Source organism: Centruroides vittatus, unplaced genomic scaffold (genome assembly GCF_030686945.1).
Source record: "Centruroides vittatus isolate TY-2023 unplaced genomic scaffold, ASM3068694v2 contig_349, whole genome shotgun sequence".
Taxonomy (NCBI): domain Eukaryota; kingdom Metazoa; phylum Arthropoda; class Arachnida; order Scorpiones; family Buthidae; genus Centruroides; species Centruroides vittatus.
The window spans coordinates 3,245,292-3,264,218 of record NW_027122172.1 but is presented as its reverse complement, the minus strand read 5'-3'; the positions used below and the strand labels follow the sequence as shown (position 1 = coordinate 3,264,218).

Sequence of the window (18,927 nt, the reverse complement as noted above, 5' to 3'; positions counted from 1 at the left end):
CCGGGTTCGAATCCCGGCATGGGACGATGGGTTTTTTACACCTTTACAAAACTTTTCTTATTATATTTTAAGGAAAGTACACTAACCCAGTTTAAGAAAATATTCCTCTGGCTGTTGTTTTTTATTTACGCCGTGACTTGATAATTAATTACGAAATCGATGTTGGAAATTTCTTAGGTACGAAAGATATGGTTTTCGATACATCGATACGAGTCATAGTGAGTTGACCTTCGTCAACTGTTGTGTGCCAAGGAGAGCTACTTTTCTCTACCTTCCTACGCACGACGAGGAATGGATGCTGCTGAGTTGACAAAAATTAAAACTAGAAAGCATAATTTTAGTTTACACTTTGTCGAATTAAAAAGAAAACACGTATATTTGGATTTATAAATTTATATAATAATTCAAATAATATTTATGCGTTAACAATTTCATTTTAAATATTATTGGGATGATTTTTTACATTTTCTTTTTCTTCATTCTCCTACACTCTACCAATTACATCGATGATATATAATTATGCAGAGCAAATTCCTAAATGAAATATAATTCTTAATACAGTCTTACGTGTATACATAGTACTGTACATATACGGGACTGCGTAGCGGGGCTATTTAAACCAGGCCCTAAACACGGAAAAGCCTCCAAAATTGAATTTATTTTTAATTACAAATATGAGGCCTTTACACTTTCCATACACCTGATTTTATATATTTTTAAGGTCTTTCGGAGTGTGTATGTCTATGTATACACGAGACAGCATAATGTATATTCTAAGATGCCAAGACGGCAAAATCTAAATAAATAAATAGTTTTAAAATGTCATAACGTAAAATTAATACGCTAAAAATATTTATAATTATCGAAACGTATATATAGGTTAGGTATAAATAATTTTCGCTTTAAAAGTTTCGTATATAAACAGTTAGTGAACTTAAAAATCGAGTAATGCTTTCGGCGTAGTCTAATGTCTGATATTGGTGCATTCGATTGGGTTAATGTTACTCTGGGTATACAAAATGGCGGCTCGTCTCTGATTCCAGCAAGGAAACAGTGGGGACGCACGTTCTAATCTAACCTAACCTATTCTAATAAATTACCATAATTATTAGCAAACAAATTATTACAATAGGAGTAATTTATTAGAATAGGTTAGGTTAGGTTAGAACGTGCGTTCCCACTGTTTCCTTGCTGGAATCAGAGACGAGCCGCCATTTTGTATACCCAGAGTAACATTAACCTTCGATCGTTGACAGATTTGATTTAAAGCGAGGTTTCCGCTTAAGGTTTTGCATTAAGAGGCCATCTTTACGTTTTAAAACATAATCAAACAAGTTTAAATTTAAAAAGAAGCTTTTAAAGCTTTATATTTTAAAATATAAACACTCTTTAGACGAAGCTGACAGCGAGTAACGTGTTTGGAATGGATGGAAAGTAGACTGCGAGCTTGATTACTTGTACTCTACGTTGTATGGCAGAGATTACTTTTGAATATAAAAGAATCGTCGGAATGACAAAATTCTGGCACAGATGATAATGGTTTCGGTATAACACGATATTTTCGAGTTGTTACGCAAGTCGCCGGAGGTTGTTAACTGTTGATATTTAGATTCGGTTGTGTATGAATTCTACTTGTCTTGATAATTATAATTCTCTTTACGTGAAGGAAAATAACTTCCAGAAAATAATGAATCGTTATGAGTTTTTCTACCGTAATAATTATAAGTAACAAAGGAAGCTATTGATATTACAGATCTGTAGCAAATTAAAACACCTGAATGTCCTAAGGCGCCATATAATTTCGAAGCCTCTTGAGTGTTCCTTTTAGCATTTATAAATTAATTTTTTTGTGTGTGTATGTGTGTGTGGACCTCTAAGTTTGAAAGCCCCAAGGAAGCATTAGTTTGTTTGGAAGTTTATTCCGTATTTTTTCTTTTGTAGTAGGCCTACTTAAATACTACGAATTTTACATACGAATACAGCTTATGAAATGAATGATAAAGATTTTACCCCACGATAAGGGATTCGAGTTCGAATTTGATGATTATTCTTGCTCTTTCTTTTGTGAATAATTCGGATTTCACTTCCATTTCCTAAACATCAGTCCTGGTCCTACTGAAACTAAAGAATATATTTGAGAATTATTTGCTTATTGCTGTTGATTATAATCTTGTTTCGTTACAGTTAATATTAAGAAGGACCATCCCGGAAACGAAAAGGACAGTCTTCTCCAGATGAGAACAGAATTTGGGTCCTTTTGTTAAAAGCATCGCAACGTTTCGTATGGCCACGTAGGTAACTCGTATAACTTTCTAAAAAATTTGTAATTAGAATTAATTAACCCGTGAGGGATCTTGCTTTGAGCTTGATCAGAAACCCTATAATTGTTATCACGAGCAGTGAGGATCAGAATATCGTTCTTCCATCCTTCGTTCATGGTAATCGACCTCATTGAAGGTCTGATTCCCGCTATAATGGGCGTAGGCTAATTGTAGCCCTTTACGGTGAGGGTTGGATCTTTCCTCCTACCACGCTCTTAAAATTCTGAGAATTTTAAGAGGGTGGTAGGAAGAAAGGTTCACCAAGGATAAAACGAAGGAGGAATCCTGGAGTGCATGGAAACGAAGGAGGAATACTGGAGTGCATGGCGGAGAGAAACTACTCAATACGGTTTAATGGATTTAAGAAAAATTTTGGCTGAATAGATTCTCAATAAAAAGGATATTCCGAGAAAAAATGAGCAGAAGAAAAAATTTAAGTTATGCATTACTCATTGGGCTGCAATTTAAAAAAAAATTGTAGACCTACAAATCTCCACTGTCGTCCGTTGTCTTTCCTTAATCTCGAGAACGGAGTTAGATAAATGAAATTCACGACGACACATAGAAAGCTTGGGGTAGGAGGCCCCTATTAACTGTATACGAACTTCCGATTCAAATCGGAAGTCACGTTATTTCAATTCAAAAATTCCTCCCGAAAGGAATTAGATAGATGACCGGCACGACTCGATTGCTAAAGAAAAGTATGATGTACAGGGGCAAAACACTGCTAATTTGAAGGTGGAGAGCATATATTTTAAATTAAATAAATTTAAAAGATATGATTAAAAATTGCAGCTCTGTATTGTGAACACATTACAATAAATAATTGCTCGTTAGCATTTTTTATACTCGTCATTCGGACATCAGGACGAAGAGAGATGGGGCAAAGTTCCAGGAGCGGATTTAGGGGGATGCGCAGGGTGCAGCTGCATTCCCTTCTGGGGATTTTTCTCGAGTAAAGCCGAGTACCTCAGATAGTAAAAAAAAATTTAAGGCGTATTGTTTCCTTTCTGCACTTCTCTCTGAATATTTCCGGATCCGTTATTGGATGTATCTGAGTCGATTTAGCTTTAAAAATTTCTAAGAAACCTCTATTTTTTAAACCTTTTATAAGATCTTTAAAGAAAACAGAATATAAAAAAAGAGAAATAAGGGACTGTCCATAAGTGACGTCCACACTGGAAGGGAGGGAGGAGGTTACGCAGGGGCGGATCTAGGTTTTTTGGGGCCTAAGACTTATTAAAGTCCAATGGGCCCCATTTTTTGTTAGATTAAGTATCTTTAAACTGGGGTTTAAAATCCATTTTTAATAACATCAAAATCAGATTTGAAATACAGTATATTTATTTATGAAATGGTGTTGAATGACAAACTTTATATCTTATATAAAAAAACATAAGAAATATTTACATTGATTAATTACTGCCCAATTAGATACATTGATTACAATTAGAAAATAATACTATAAATTATCATTATTATTATATTATTAACGTTAACTATTTTTTACTATACGATAAGTGCACATTGTTAATGAAAAAGTATTAAAAATTTATAATAATTCAGTTTTGTGGGCCCTTCCCTTGTCATTTGGAGGCCCAGGGCTTAAGCCCTATTATTAATCCCTATTAGGATCCACTCCTGGGGTTACACGGAAAAAGTCACACATTGAACTTTTATTCTACAAGTGTGGAAAAACAGTGAAATCTTCATTAGTTTAAAAAGAAGCTGCTCTTAAATATTCAGAATTTTTCATTAAAAATTAAATTTTAATATAATTTAATTTAGTATGTTTATATCTTCGCTCGTAAGACGTAGACACGATCTTCCTGTTCTTAACGATATGCTTTCCAGCACAATCCAAAACCATTTAGAACTTAATAATAACATTTTAAAAATATCTTCTAAATTATATTGAAAAAAATAACAATTATATAATAACACTCAAAGCATTTTTATGTAATAAATATTTCTAACATCACGACAAAAAAAAAAAAAAAATTGTAAATTAGATAAAATCTTCCGATAAGTTAGTTTAATTATTGGTCACCAGATGGTGCCACGTAATTAACGTAAACCTCAAGATCTATATAAGGTCAGGACATGCGTACTGGAGCCGCCATTTTGGGGCTTTTTGAATAATACAGGTTTTAAAGGAACTTGTTAGTTTTATACGACATTAAAATTACATAAAAACCAGTGAGATTTCAGTCTAATAATAATTTCGGATTATTATGCAATCGTAATTTTATGTAACTTGATCAAAATGGTGTTTTTTTTAAAACTCTTTCCGCCCTGTGGACACTAGAGGATCTCTGATGGGTTTGACCAGGCCCACAATGGGGTAGTCGGGTGGTGAGGGATGGGGCCCGACATACCCGGACGGACCACTCACCGCTATGGGAATTTTCATCCGTCTGGATTCGATCTCGGATCCCCGGAACGGTAGGATGCCACCTTGACCGCTCGGCCTTCCGGCTGTGGACTTGTCAAATCTATGATGGTCTCCAAAAAAGAATCTTTTACTGTACACTGGGCTGACGTATCAAATTTGAAAATGATAATACTGTAATTTCGATTTAGCATAGATTTGCTTTTTATTACGAACTTATCATACAAAAACTCAGGCGAATAGTAAAAAATAGACTTTATTTATTACATTATATGCATTAATAGTATCATAAAACATTATAATACTATTAATTAATATTCACAACAGTATATATATACGAGGGCTATTTTTTAAATAAGGTCCGTTTGTGAATGAAAGTGAGAATAATGCGCAATCACGGCAGTATGCATGCTTCTGCTCCGAGCAAGCTTGGCGCGCGTTTTGACGCCATTTGCAGCCATATCGTCTGTCTGTATGCTGAGCTGTAGAAGTTTAAAATGTTTAAGAAAATTGAGTCTCCCGCCGACTGTGAGATGCGATCTATTATTCGATTCTTGAATGCAAGAAACTTGGCAGCAGCGGAAATTCACCATCAGATTTGTGAAGTTTACGGTGATAATGCTATTAGTGACAGTAAAGTTCGAAAATGGGTAAGAATGTTCAAGGATGGGCGAGTTAATGTGCACGATGAGCCACGCCCTGGCCGACCTTCTCTGATTTCTGAAGATTTAATTCGTGATGTGGATAACAAAATTCGAGAGGACCGACGATTCACGATTTGAACGTTATCAATTGAATTGCCACAGATTTCAAGATCAGTTTTGTATACCATTGCTTCGGAGAAACTGAATTATCGAAAATTGTTTTCTAGGTGCGTTCCAAGACTGCTTTCTGACGATCACAAAACAAAAAGATTAAACAGTGCTTTATCGTTTTAACTCTATACGATCATCCACACAGTCTAGACCTTGCACCCAGTGATTTTCACTTGTTTCGATACTTAAAGGAGTTCCTTGGTGGTCAACATTTCAACGACGAAGAAGAAGTGAAAACTGCAGTCGTGAATTGGGCTTCTTGACAGGCGGCAGATTTCTTTGAAGTCGGAATTCAAAAAATTGTTGAGCGGTATGACAAATGTTTAAACAAAATGGAAATTATGTAGAAAAGTAGATAAAAGTATGTAGAATATGGAAAAAAATATATTTTAACGATATTTACAGTATTTTTCTTCTTATTAAAAAACGGACCTTATTTAAAAAATAGCCTTCGTACAGTAATGTTGTATAACATTGTATGATGTTATAGCATTTATATTGGCAGATATTTGTAAATGAGAACTGCTGATTGGTATGGGTCTGGCCAAGCCCACATTGGAGCGACCGAGTGGTGGGGGACGAACCACCATCTAAAAAATTCTTGAGCTTTTTCGACCGGTACGGATTCGATCTCGTCCCCCAGAGCGATAGGCCGCTACTTTGATTCCGGTCGAGTAGAAAAACCCCATGAATTTTTCGTGGGCTTCTGTCCCGGACATGTCAAATTCTCCCCGCAACCGGCTCCAGGCCGAACCCGTGATGGACTTGATAAAAAGACCAGTGGCGTAGCTAGGATTCTCCGGGTCCGGTGCAAAACCAGATTTGTGGGCCTTCGAAAAAATTTTTCGGGTCTTTTTTTCGTGATTTTGGGGCCCCCATGAACCTATCGTTTTCCATGGGCCCGGTGCGGACCGCACCTACCGCACCTCCCTAGCTACGCCACTGCTTAGTACTAATAGAAGGAAAAGAGTGAAAAATGGGAATCTTTTAAAATCAAGCTCAATGTGGGTTCGGCCAGGCCCGCGATGGATCAGCGGGTAGTGGGAGACGAGGCCCGATCACTCGAAAAATTCGTGGGGGTTTTTGACCGTTCGGATTCATTTTTCGATTTACAGAGGTAAGTTAATACTTCGACTGTTCAGCCATCCGGCCATCAATGAATATTGCTTATGTTCATTGAATTTATTAGATACATAAAAAACTTATTGATCGCACGCGACTGTTGTTCTCAGAATTTTAGACTGACTACTTAATAATTATCTTCAAACACTGCCGCAAAGTAATGGGTTTTTCTGTTGTCATAAAAGATTTGGATTCAAATTCTAGATCCGAGCTTCATGATTTTACCATTTGTATTGGGATGCAGTTTCATATTCTTTTTTTTTTTTATAGATGAGTTCACTGCTTGTATCGAATAAAATTGAGACAATGCAAAACTAATTTGTCTACATAATAAATTTAGCTTATCAGAATTCATTGCTTTCATGCCAAGCCACATGACAATCGGGCGTTGAGGGGCGGGGTGGGACTTGACTATCCACGAAAAATTCCGAGTCTCTTTTGAGATAGTCTAACAGGACGGTCGCATGTTAACATTTTTATGGAGATTTATATTTTATTTTTAATTTTTATATTCAAAAGCATAATTAAAATAGTGACGTTTTAAGCAAAGATAAAAAATATTGCAATTTAAAAAATTTTTAAATTTGTATCGATACTTAGAAGCGCCACTCGACGTCGAAATCAAAAGTAACGTGTGCTGCCATTATTATTCAGTGTTAAAATTGAAAATTCTTTTACCGGTTGCTTGGTTAGAAGGAAAAGTAAGGGAAATTAGTTTTAAAAATGGATAACGTGGAGAAGCTATACCAGAACTACGATATATTAGCAGATGCCGAAACTAAAGGTAAGGCGGCAGACTTTGAACAAAAATACTTAGAGATATTGGAAGCAGTTAAAGGATCGAGTAATGAAAAGCGATTGGCATCTCAATTCATTTCTCGTTTCTTTAAGAATTATCCACATTTATCAGACAAATCAATAGATGCTCAATTAGATTTGTGTGAAGACGACGACGTGGCAATTCGTAAACAAGCTATCAAAGATTTACCGAGTTTCTGCAAGGATAGAAAGGAATATGTTCCCAAAATAGCCGACGTCTTGGCCCAACTCCTTGCCACGGATGATTCTACGGAACTATCCGTAGTCCACCAGTCTCTGATGAGCTTGTTCAACGTCGATGCCAAAGATACTTTCGGCGGCCTGTTTTCTCAGATAAATGCCGGAGAAGAGATCGTTCGAGAAAGAGCCATCAACTTTCTGGGCGGTAAGGTGAAGTCGTTGCCCGGCGACGTGCTTACCAGAGACGTAGAAGATTATTTGTTTCAAGAATGTAAAAAGGTGTTCGAAGACATCACCGGCGAGGAATTCGTCACGGTTATGGGTATGCTGTCTGGCTTGAAGATGGCCAAGACTGTCGGCGGACAGCAGCTTTTGGTCGAAATGATTGCAGAACAGGCCAGTTTCGAAAAAGATTTCGATCGTGGCGACACCGACAGCGTCGATAGACTCGTCCAGTGTATCCGTCAGGCTCGCCCGTACTTTTCGCCTTTTGTTAGTTCCGGCCAATTCGTGCATTACGTGTGCTTCCAGGTGCTACCCGTGTTGTCCGAGTTGCCACCTCTACAAGAAGGTGTAGACGTTGCGTTGGAGATTTTGAAATTGCTGGCCGAAATGTCGCCGTTTGCTAATAACATGGAAGATACTCCTAAATGTTTGGAAATGGTCTATAAGAGATTATTGGAATATATGCCCTTACCTCCATCCGACGAGACGATCGAAAAATCTACGGAAGAACCGTCTCTTCAGCTGTCGCACGTAGAATGTTTGATGTTTGCCTTTCATCAGCTTGCAAAACGATATCCGGAATTCTTAACTGCCGAAGAAAATGCGGAGAGATTACGTGATCTGAAACTCAGATTACAATATTTAGCGAGAGGTATTCAGGGTTATATTAAAAAATTGAAAGAAGCTTTACATGGAAAAGTAGGAAGTGAGCTGAAGACGGAGGAAAATAAAATAAAAGTCGTTGCACTACGCACCACTTCTAACATCAATACATTAATTAAAGATTTATTTCATAATCCGCCTTCTTACAAGAGCACAATAACACTATCGTGGAAACCACCTAGCAGTAGTTCGGGTGGCATCAACATATCAGATACTTTAAAAAGAAAAAATAAAACACCCATTACGTACGACGAATCTGCCGAAATAAAGAAAACAAAAGGAGAGAGAGAACTTTATAGCCCGCCGAGTGGAAAATATAGTACGAATGTGAAATTTCCCAGTCCCAATCGAGGACGAGGATATGGATACAGAAGAGGAAGAGGAAGATATTAATTTGTTTTAATGTAAAGAAATCACAATATATCAAATTTGTCATCAAGTTGACTAGTTTTTCATTTGCATCTCAAAGACAGACATTTGAATTTGTTAAGTTTAATTTTAATTTTGTACTTTCACCAATTCGATATTTGTATAAAAATACTTCATTAACATTAAAGGTATTTGACTCAGTTAAGTGTAATTTAATCTTTAAATTTTAAATTCTTTATATATATATAATACATGTCTACAGATGTAATTTTTAGAAATCTTGTTAAATTTAACATAAAAATAATAAAATCTAGGATATAAATATTATCATTTTAGTATATAATTTAATGATGGAACCTAAAGGATCTTGTGAACTGGAAAAGTTTTTCACTTGAAGCATTCAGTAACTTAATGTGACATCACAAATTAAATATATATTTTTTAATTCCATCAATTGAAGATAGTTAAAACCAGAATTATAAAAATTTCTCTAATGTAAATTATCTAAAATTATTACATTTTCTTTAATAAAATTATTTTTAATATAAAAATTTATAGTTTAATTTATATTTTAAACGTCTTGTATGTACATTCGAGTCTACATAAGTCGACACCCCAAGGGGAAGTGGAAATGTGCCGAGTTATCCAATACGACGACTAAAACAAAGTTGAAAAAACCCACAAAACTACAATTAAAAAAATACAGTAGTACTTTATCCATTACATGCAATTTAGCTCTCTGATCATCCATCACTGGCACAAAAGTCAGCGGTTTCCATCACTTTTTGTTTCAGTATTGGCCCTGAAACAGGAAGATTCGATGAATGGATTTGCTTTAGCCTTCGTACCAGAGCATCTTTGACGTCTTTGTACGGCGACTTTCTCCATCGTTTCCAAGACAGCCGTAATGAAGATCCAAGAAAAAGTTTCTTAATTTCCTCTTTTTTCTTTGGAATCCCACCAATGTTGTTCTTGGAAGATTATGTTGTTTTGCAAATTCGTCTTGCAAAGTTTTATTACATTCAAATTCAGATACTAGTTAATATTTTTCCTTCAGCATAAGCGTTGTTAGGTTTCGGATACTCATTTCTAACAGAAATGTGAAACACTTGCTGCAAATAACACACGAATGAAAGATGAGAAAATGCGAAATTGGATTCTGCTGTGACATTAAGCCGTGTGGTGTGAACTCTCTTTTTCAGGAGGGGAGTCGATTTATCAGACATCTAAATGAGCGTGGGACAGAAAAAGTATGTCAATTCATTCCATGGTGTCGAGTAAACCAGAGTTTTTTTAACCTTAATGCCTACGTCAGCCGGCCGAGACCACAGAAAACCGACTACTTAACCGACAGTGTTTATTTATACCTATGATGACTTATGTGGACTCGACTGTGTATCTGTCTAATTGCATTTGTTTCGTAAAATTCTTGAGTCTTAGAACCGAAATAAGCTAGAATCTTAAATTATTCAAGTCTTAAGTTAGATCCTTAGTGATTTTCATGGGTAATTTGATACTGATATGTCAAGTCCCATTCTTCATTGAATGGTTACCTCCATTTTGGACTTGGCTGAATCCATAATGAACATAAAAGAAAGTCCTCTTAGTCCCTGCAAAGCAAACTTGATAAAGAAAAAACCATAGAAAGAATTATGGTAAAATCCGTGTAAAATGGAATTGCATGGTATCAAATTATTTTTTGTTTTGAACAGGCATTAGTATTTTTTTTTTTTTTTATCTTTAAATGATAACAAGATAAATGTCACAGTTACATTCATTTTTATACAGTGTTTATTAATTTACTCTGTCTATCCAAATAAAGTAACTCTGTTTTAACCCACTTTCCAATTTTCGATCTAGTTGAAACTTTGCATACATAAGCATTCCCAACGAAAATACAGTTTTTAGAGTTTGCAAACAATTTTAGCAATTAACAAAACTTAGTGAAAAATTAAAATTTGTAAAAATCTGATAACAGATGGTGCTACACGTAGGGCAAACCCTTGCCCCTTTTTAGTCATAGGGTGCATATACTTTTGGAATCAAACTGATCCAAGATCACTTCGATTGTTCAAATCGTGTATACAAAAGAACTACTGCGATCCGATCAATCTCTATTTGCGTATATAAACGCCATCTAGGATCAACTGGATTGCGATCAAACTAATCCGAGCGGAGGGTAGGATCGTTTGGATCGGATAAAAGAGATTAAAGATGGCGGCTACCATGGTTGAAGTTAAGCTTACAGTAAATAACGAAGAAACGCGTTTAATTGTTGACAAAGAAACTTATTTAAAACTTATAAATGGCAAGTAAAAACATCGTTATTAAAATATCCGATAAACTGAGATGAAAAAATAAGTATTTAGAAACAATTTTGCGAAGTTGTACCTCAAGAATGTATGGCGTGCACTTTCGTCTTTTCTGCAAGTTTTATTTTTTAATTTTGTGAAATTTTTATTTAAATTTTATTTTGTGGAAAACAATTTTATTCACAGAGTAATACGATTTAAAAATTCGTATGAATGAGCACAAACAATTTTGTCAAATAAACGATAATTCTTAACAGCATATGTCGTTTAGTACTAACTATAGTTTTAATATTGAGGGATAAAATGGATTATTTTAATTTAATTAATTGATCCTTGTTAGTTAACATATACAGAATTTCAAAGATATTATACGTATAATATTTTTAAAACTCAGTATATGTTAACTAACAAGGAGAGACTATTATTAACTAACAAATGTTTGCCGCCATCTTCGATCCTACTTGTATACTTTCCGCCACAACAGAAGCTATCTGTATCATGTGACAAGGACTGATTCGCTTTTACAGATCGATCTATACAAAACGAAAAGTATATGCACCCATACTGTCTTGTAACTCAATTTTTCATCTTCTTCCCAATTAGAGTTGTTACCACTATCGTAGGGCCAGCTTGACTGGCAATTTTAAATCAAGGCTGGCGGTTGGTAAAAATATTTAACTGTCGGCAAAACAGTTTAAAATATAAACAAAATTATATTTTAATTGGAAAAATATAATTTAAAATTATTTTTAATATTCAATAAGTTTATTTACAAATATAATGATAAAATGACTTTCTCATTATAATTATGAAAATTTTTATTATGATTCATAGATATGCTGTAATACATTAAATTTTCAAATACAGTAAACCCCCCTATAACATGGTAGATACATTCCGTGTTATATGAATCCGTGTTGTACGAGTCACTTAAATACACGAGCCAATCACAGCCCGGCACGTGTGCAGTTTAGGGGCTACGGCTGTTTGAAAGGTTTTCTTCCATAAAATTAACCGATTCTAGACTAATTTGACTCAATATTTCCAAATCACATATAATTTTTTGGGAATATTCCATATAAACTATGCTAGAAACAAAAAATTGTAGGATTACTTACCGAGTGCGCACCGTTCGACGACGCCATTTCTTAAGCTTATTTTTGTCGCGGAGCGGCTCGTCGAACGGCAGGCGTGTGTTTCCTGATCGGCGAATTTTTCGCAGAAAAATAACTTAACTTTGGAGACATCATTAATAAAAATATAATTTTTATGGCCGTTGAATAATAAATGTTTTTTAGTAGGTCCAGTGCTTGTTTACACTCAACAGTTTGTACAATATCCGCTATTGGTCCAGATTCGACTAATCCTGTTGCGACACGAGTCGGCAATGACATTTTACCGTGTTATACGAATCTGTGTTATATGAACCCGTGTTATAGGGGGGGTCTACTGTACAGTTGTGTGATTCTAAGTAAAAATTCTTGTTTGTGCTAAGTTAGTTGCCATTTGATTTTTAAAATTGAATTTTTAAGATGAGTCGGTCTAAACATTTTTCTGATTTTTCTCCTTGAAAAAAATGTTCATCCAATTGTACATTTAAGAAAACTTGGCTTCAAGTGAATGAATTCAAAAATTGATTAACTTGTTATGATGATGATATATGTTCAGCTTATTATATCATTTGCTGAACATCATTAAGTGTTAAATACAACAGAATTAAAATGTTTAGAAATATTTTTAGTTACTTTTTATAGGTTTCCCCGAGTACCGCATTTTTGTTTTTGGTCACATAATACCAAGATTACTGTGAAAGTTGAAGAAAATTTATTTTTTACATTTTAGTGCATTTTAAGGAATTTTAACACCCTAATTAATCATTTGCTTCAGTCTCTGGAATTATCAATATGTTAATGAACTTGTTTTGAGTACAATACTTGTTAGTTACTAACTATTCATTTAAGGCAAATTGGCAGCTTGTGTTACCTCATTCTCATTGTTTTTACAAATACTTTTTTACAAATTACATTTAAGAACTCGATTTTTGGAAACTCATTCTGATTGTTAAAAGTATTTGATTCTGCCCCTGCTTAATTCCAACAGATGAATATTGTATTAAGAAAGACCCTATGTCTGTATGATCACTGTCGTGTAACTTTTGTTTCTCTGACAAGGTTTGAAATCATTCTTGGAATATAGCTTGTCATCCTAGCCATTACACCTGGAGACAATTTTATTTATTGTCTACAATTGAACATTTATGCTTTATCCTCATGGTGATCGTTGTTTTTTCTCAAAAACCTCTTCCATTTTTGCATTGGACAGGTTTCAGGCTTTTAGTAAAATTTAACAGAAAATTGGTTCATTCTGAAGAATTTTTTTCTATTTTATTCAGGTTTTGTTTTAGACAGGTTTTACTGTGTTATTATTTTAGAAGCATATTTTTTCTATGCTTGTTAGAATTAAGCATGAACGAATACTAATATTAGGCCGCGACTCCACTAGCCGTAAAAGGGCCGTAAAACCCCTCGCCGTAAAAGCTTTTAATCACGTGACCTATTTGCGTTTGCGCTCGGATTGCGGTGGAGGTCCGGCTAGCGAAGCTTTTTACGGTGACAGTACTATTACGGTGTATACGTGATATATCGATATAAAGACAATAATTATATTCTACAAGTTTTCTCTGTACTATAATTACAAATGTAGTAAAAGTAATATCTTTACTTTCATATATTGACTTTTATTATTATATTATTAAGATAATATACAGCACTTTTAAGCTTAGCTTTATTATATACTCCTCTAAATTGAAGGATTTTCCTTTGGCCGTTCATATCGCGTGTTTTAGGCATCCATTATTATAATCGGGATACCTCTTGTCGTAGATACATGAATACTTTCGGATGTTTTCGATAAATCTTTCCAGACCTTCTAGAGTAGCCACGAGAGAATGTACACAAAAGCTCGTATTCCGCCATTTTTGCACCGTGTCACGATGACCTAGATTTCACTGACTTCTGATTGGTGGATGGTACCGGTTTACGATCGTATTCACTTCGAAAGTTGAACACTGCTCAACTCGCTTTTACGTTGGTTTTACGACCTGCTCAGGCGTAAAATATCATGGTCACGTGATTAAAAGCTTTTACGGCGAGGGGTTTTACGGCCCTTTTACGGCTAGTGGAGTCGCGGCCTTACAGTATTAAATGCAATATACGTATCTGTACATACACTAAAACAAATCCAATAGAAGTAAAATACTCTTTTTGGTATTAAAAGATGAAAATGAAGTTAAAAATAACAAATAAATATATATATATATGCATTCAATGATAACATGTAATCATCATCATCAGGTAAAAAGGAATAAAATACAGTTTTTAAAATTTAGAATGTAATATAAAATCTTACTGTTCTAGAACATAAAGGAAATTTCCTTTGTTCTAGAATACTAGCTTTCATATTATTCCATTCCGTAAGATTCCATTTTTATCTTTCAGCACTATAAAGACAGTATTTTACTTCTATTTAATTAATATAACAGCATACTTCACAAATCTTGACTGGGATGCTGGGATGTGCTGTAGTAATAGGAGTCTATGTTAATATGAAGCCAGACTGTCAAGAGGAGGAGCTGGGTTTATTCCCCAGGTCTGGAGGAAACTTAAGGGCTGTAGTGATTCATATCCCTGTAAAGTGATGCCATTTATACTAACAAAAAGTTTTTAAAACTGTTTTTTATTAACAAAAATTCTGCATATCTTATTGTTACAAAAAAAGGATAAAAGGGCTCACTAATGGGTAAAAGGTGCCTGCTCTATTCATGGACTCCATAAAAGCTCTTAAAGACCCTGTGTCTTCACACAGGGTCTTTAAGAGCTATACAGGTTATATGAATTCAAGGTATCTACTGGGTCAGGTAAGTCAGGTAAATGTCAGATTTAAAAACTGTCTGTTAAAAGTTAAGTAAATTGTTATATTTTTATGGTGACTTGTGTATGACACGACGACTTTCAGGATGGAGTAATCGGACTACATTGGTGATGCATTTCTGAAAAAAGTCAGAAGAGATATAGAGAATAATGTAGCAATGTTGTGTGGCTTTGCCTTTGTATTTATTTTATGTCCCAACCCTTGTAGAATGAGATTTTGGAGAACAGATTGCACCATACCAGCAGTGCAAGAGAAAATATTGCATTGATGCCAAAATTTTCAGAATTATCAATATTAACAATTATAGCAAAACTTCTCAATTCACAAATATTAAAAAAAATAACTCTAAAAACATACTAACAAATAACTCACAAATAATAAATATGCACAGTAAAAATCTCTGTAAATCAGATACAGCAATTCAAATATAGAAAAACTTTGCATAAAAAATTTTTGACAGTATGTTTGAGTAGTGGTATCTTTGCATTGACTGAAATTGGACCTCACAGCTTAAGCTTAGTTCACACTGAGCACGATTCGCTGGCAAAAGCGAAAAAAACAGCAAATAACACGTCAGACATGACGTCATTTCCGGTGAATTTTACCAATTCGCGAATCGCTTCGAAGTTCGGAACCGTCAAGCTTTTTGCTAGCGAAAAAATTTCTCCACCAGTTGTATTCCCGCTAGTTGTCACGTGTTTCTTGTTGTTTTCGAGACGGCTACAGAAAGTTCCAAATTTTTAATATTCCTCTCACCCAGCATCGTTTTCTTTTTGACGTATCATTCTTTCTCGATAAATAAACAAACATGGTTAACGACGGAATGCCGGAAGCGACCTTTTTGTTTTTCGAGATGACGTTTTCTCTTGCTTGCAAATGATTGGCTCCTTAAAATTTGCAATTGCTTTTTGCTTTTGGTTGTACGGGTCAATTTCGCTAAGTGAATAAAACTCGTTTTTCGCTTTTCTCATTCGCTTTCACTATTCGCTCAGTGTGAACTAAGCTTTAGAGTATATCTTATATATAACTATTCAGTTGTTTCACCAAAGAACAAACTTTAAATTTGTTGTTTCCTTAGAAATTATAACAATTAAATATGGGCTTTAATTTTATTTATTGAATTTTTTGTCAACATAAATCATTGTTATAATCAAACTAATAAAGCCAGTTGAAATTTTGAGTTAGTAGAGGACCAAAAGCTGTACAGGAGTATGAAATTTTATTAGAATTTTATTTCTATTAATTTTGTTCTTACAGCTTGCAAAACTTGAAAGTTTTTTTATTAAAAAATTATATCTGGGTAGTGTAACTGGTAATATGTTTGCATAGTAAGAGGGAATTATGGGTTTGAGTCTGCTCCAGGCCAATTCTTTTCAGAAATCAATTTATTATAATTATTAAAATTAACATGAGATGGTGGCATTTCTGCCTATCTCTAGACAAAGTAATTAGCTTCTAATCATTAACTTAGCCATACAATAGCCTGATAACTTGGCACTTTGGTTTAAGTAATAAATTGGGTTTAGAGACGTCGATATTTGTATATTTACTGATGACACTTTCAGGGCCTTCATTTAAGACCCTCTAGAAACTTGAGTATTTTGTTCCCAGAAGTTATAATGTTATAAATAGTAGTTTTATAAATTATGGAACACTTGTTTCAACTTTTATCTAAATTAGACATGGTCAGGTAGGGTCTACTTGACATGGAATGAGTCATAAATTGCAAAGAAATTGATAGATATCCATATAAATAAGTAAATTTTATGATGAAACTTTACAATCAGTTATTATGATATAGGCTAGAAAGATGATATGAACTTCCAAGTTTGCAGGGCTCACTCAGAGCGATAAGTGAATTAATTGAGACTGATGCATAAGAACAACAATAAGGATCTACTAATCTTTTGAAAAGAACTATCAGTCACGTCGTTCCATAAAAAAAACAAGGATGTCAAACCTTTACTGCAGTCAATACAAATGACCATTCTGGACAGTGTTGAATATATTTTATAACTTGTGACAATGAAAAATAGTTAATACACCTTTTAATGAATATTAAGCTGCTTCTGATATCATATAAGGTGCCAGATTAATGAACATTACTGTAGCAGGGCTATAGGAAGGGGGAATAAAGTGGTCTGGCCAAAAAGGCTGAGGTTGTCCTGTTAAGATGGAGAGTAATTCCTGAGGTAGACTATGAACCCAAAGTTGAGTTTTAATTAAACACTTGGCTTTATTTCCATCTTTATTTAGTTGATACGTGCCATTTGCACGTTTCGGGCATAGAGCCCCCGAGCCCCTCGTCAGTCAACATTATCATATTAATAACTTCCTGAGGTATTGCTTTCTTTCTTTCTCTTTCTCTTTCCCCCTATGGAGAAGTCTATTGGTTTGGTCTGACAGTGTTACACACTCTGGTGAGTAATTTGAAGTTAGAATTATAATAAATCATCCAACACCTGATGCTGAGAAAACGTTTATTAAAGAAACGTTAACGTTTTTGACCCAATATGATAGGCCATCTTCAGATGCAAGTAATCTCGTATTTTAACTTAATATTTAAACGTTAGAATGTTCAAACATTTTTACATTTAAATTTAAAACAAAATACTAGATAAATCAACAAATAAATAATAAAATAACAAATATACTAAATGAACTAATACAATAACAATGTAAATAATGTAATAAAATAAATACACAAAAAATGCCACTAAGTGTAAGGGCAGGTGCAGGCTAAGAATTTTTGTGTTTTAGTTTTATGTAGAACTTCCATGCAGAAGCTAGTCCATCCGCATCCCTGGCATTAATACAACCATCTTTTAATTTACTTTTATATATTTCAAGTTTAGAATTATATTCATTGTAACATTGGCAGTATAGATAGCTGGACTGGCTAGATCTGTTTCTATGGCCTCGTGTAGCATAAATGCATGAAATTGGACTACTCCACATGCTTACTATGCCTTAGATAGGCTATCAAGCAGTGTTGCCACCTTTTGAAAATTGCTGACCCAGACATTTCAAAATTGGGATGTTATACTTAGAAATAAAAAAATAGTTTTTTTTATTGTGAGTAGAAAATAAATATTTCTTTTTATTAGAAGGTAAATGTGTACAGTATATGATATATCATTAAAGTAATACAATAATCACATGTAGCATATCCTAAAATAATTGATAACAGTCCGACGTCGATATTAATTGCAAAAATAATACATAAAGGGGTAAGAATAATAAATAACAACACATACCAACATTAATAATAATAAGTTACCAAAGATACATTGTATCTGATACAATATATAATATAAATACGAGGCATGCGCAATGTCATTTTACAGCCAAGAACCAAACAATGCACGTGCCAATTTTAAACCAGTTAGGGACTTGTGTTGGTACAAACTTAATATTTGCCAGAGATATTCGCAAGTTAGAATTTTAAAAGTACATTATCTGTCACTTTTAGCCTAGGGATAAGTTTGAGTGGGGTGTGAAGTTAGTCTTTAACCATTAAAATAAAATACTTGCAAATATTTTTATAAATTTATTTCATTTTATCATAATTTCACAATTTCTATGAAAACTGGACAAATTAATAATTAATCCGGACCATGAATTTAAAAACTGGCCTGGTGGAAACGGTACTATCAAGTACACAAGACAACCACTTACACGTGCTATTAAATGAAGTTGAATGTTTTGTGATGGAATTATGATGTCCATAATTGCTTTATATTTGTGTATTTAACATTTTTCATATCTAATTTTGTTTT

The 18,927-nt window shown here is 34.2% G+C and overlaps 1 protein-coding gene across 1 annotated transcript; it reads left to right on the top strand.

Moving 5' to 3' along the window:
- The first annotated feature begins 7,247 nt into the window (after positions 1-7,247).
- Positions 7,248-9,106, top strand: cass (cassowary). The gene has a single exon (XM_067269311.1). It carries the CDS (start codon positions 7,374-7,376, stop codon positions 8,928-8,930), a length of 1,557 nt encoding a protein of 518 aa, XP_067125412.1. The 5' UTR covers positions 7,248-7,373; the 3' UTR covers positions 8,931-9,106.
- Positions 9,107-18,927: the final 9,821 nt, after the last annotated feature.

Excerpts from the sequence above, each read along its gene's own strand:
- cass (XM_067269311.1), top strand. The coding sequence starts at position 7,374 with ATGGATAACGTGGAGAAGCTATACCAGAACTACGATATATTAGCAGAT.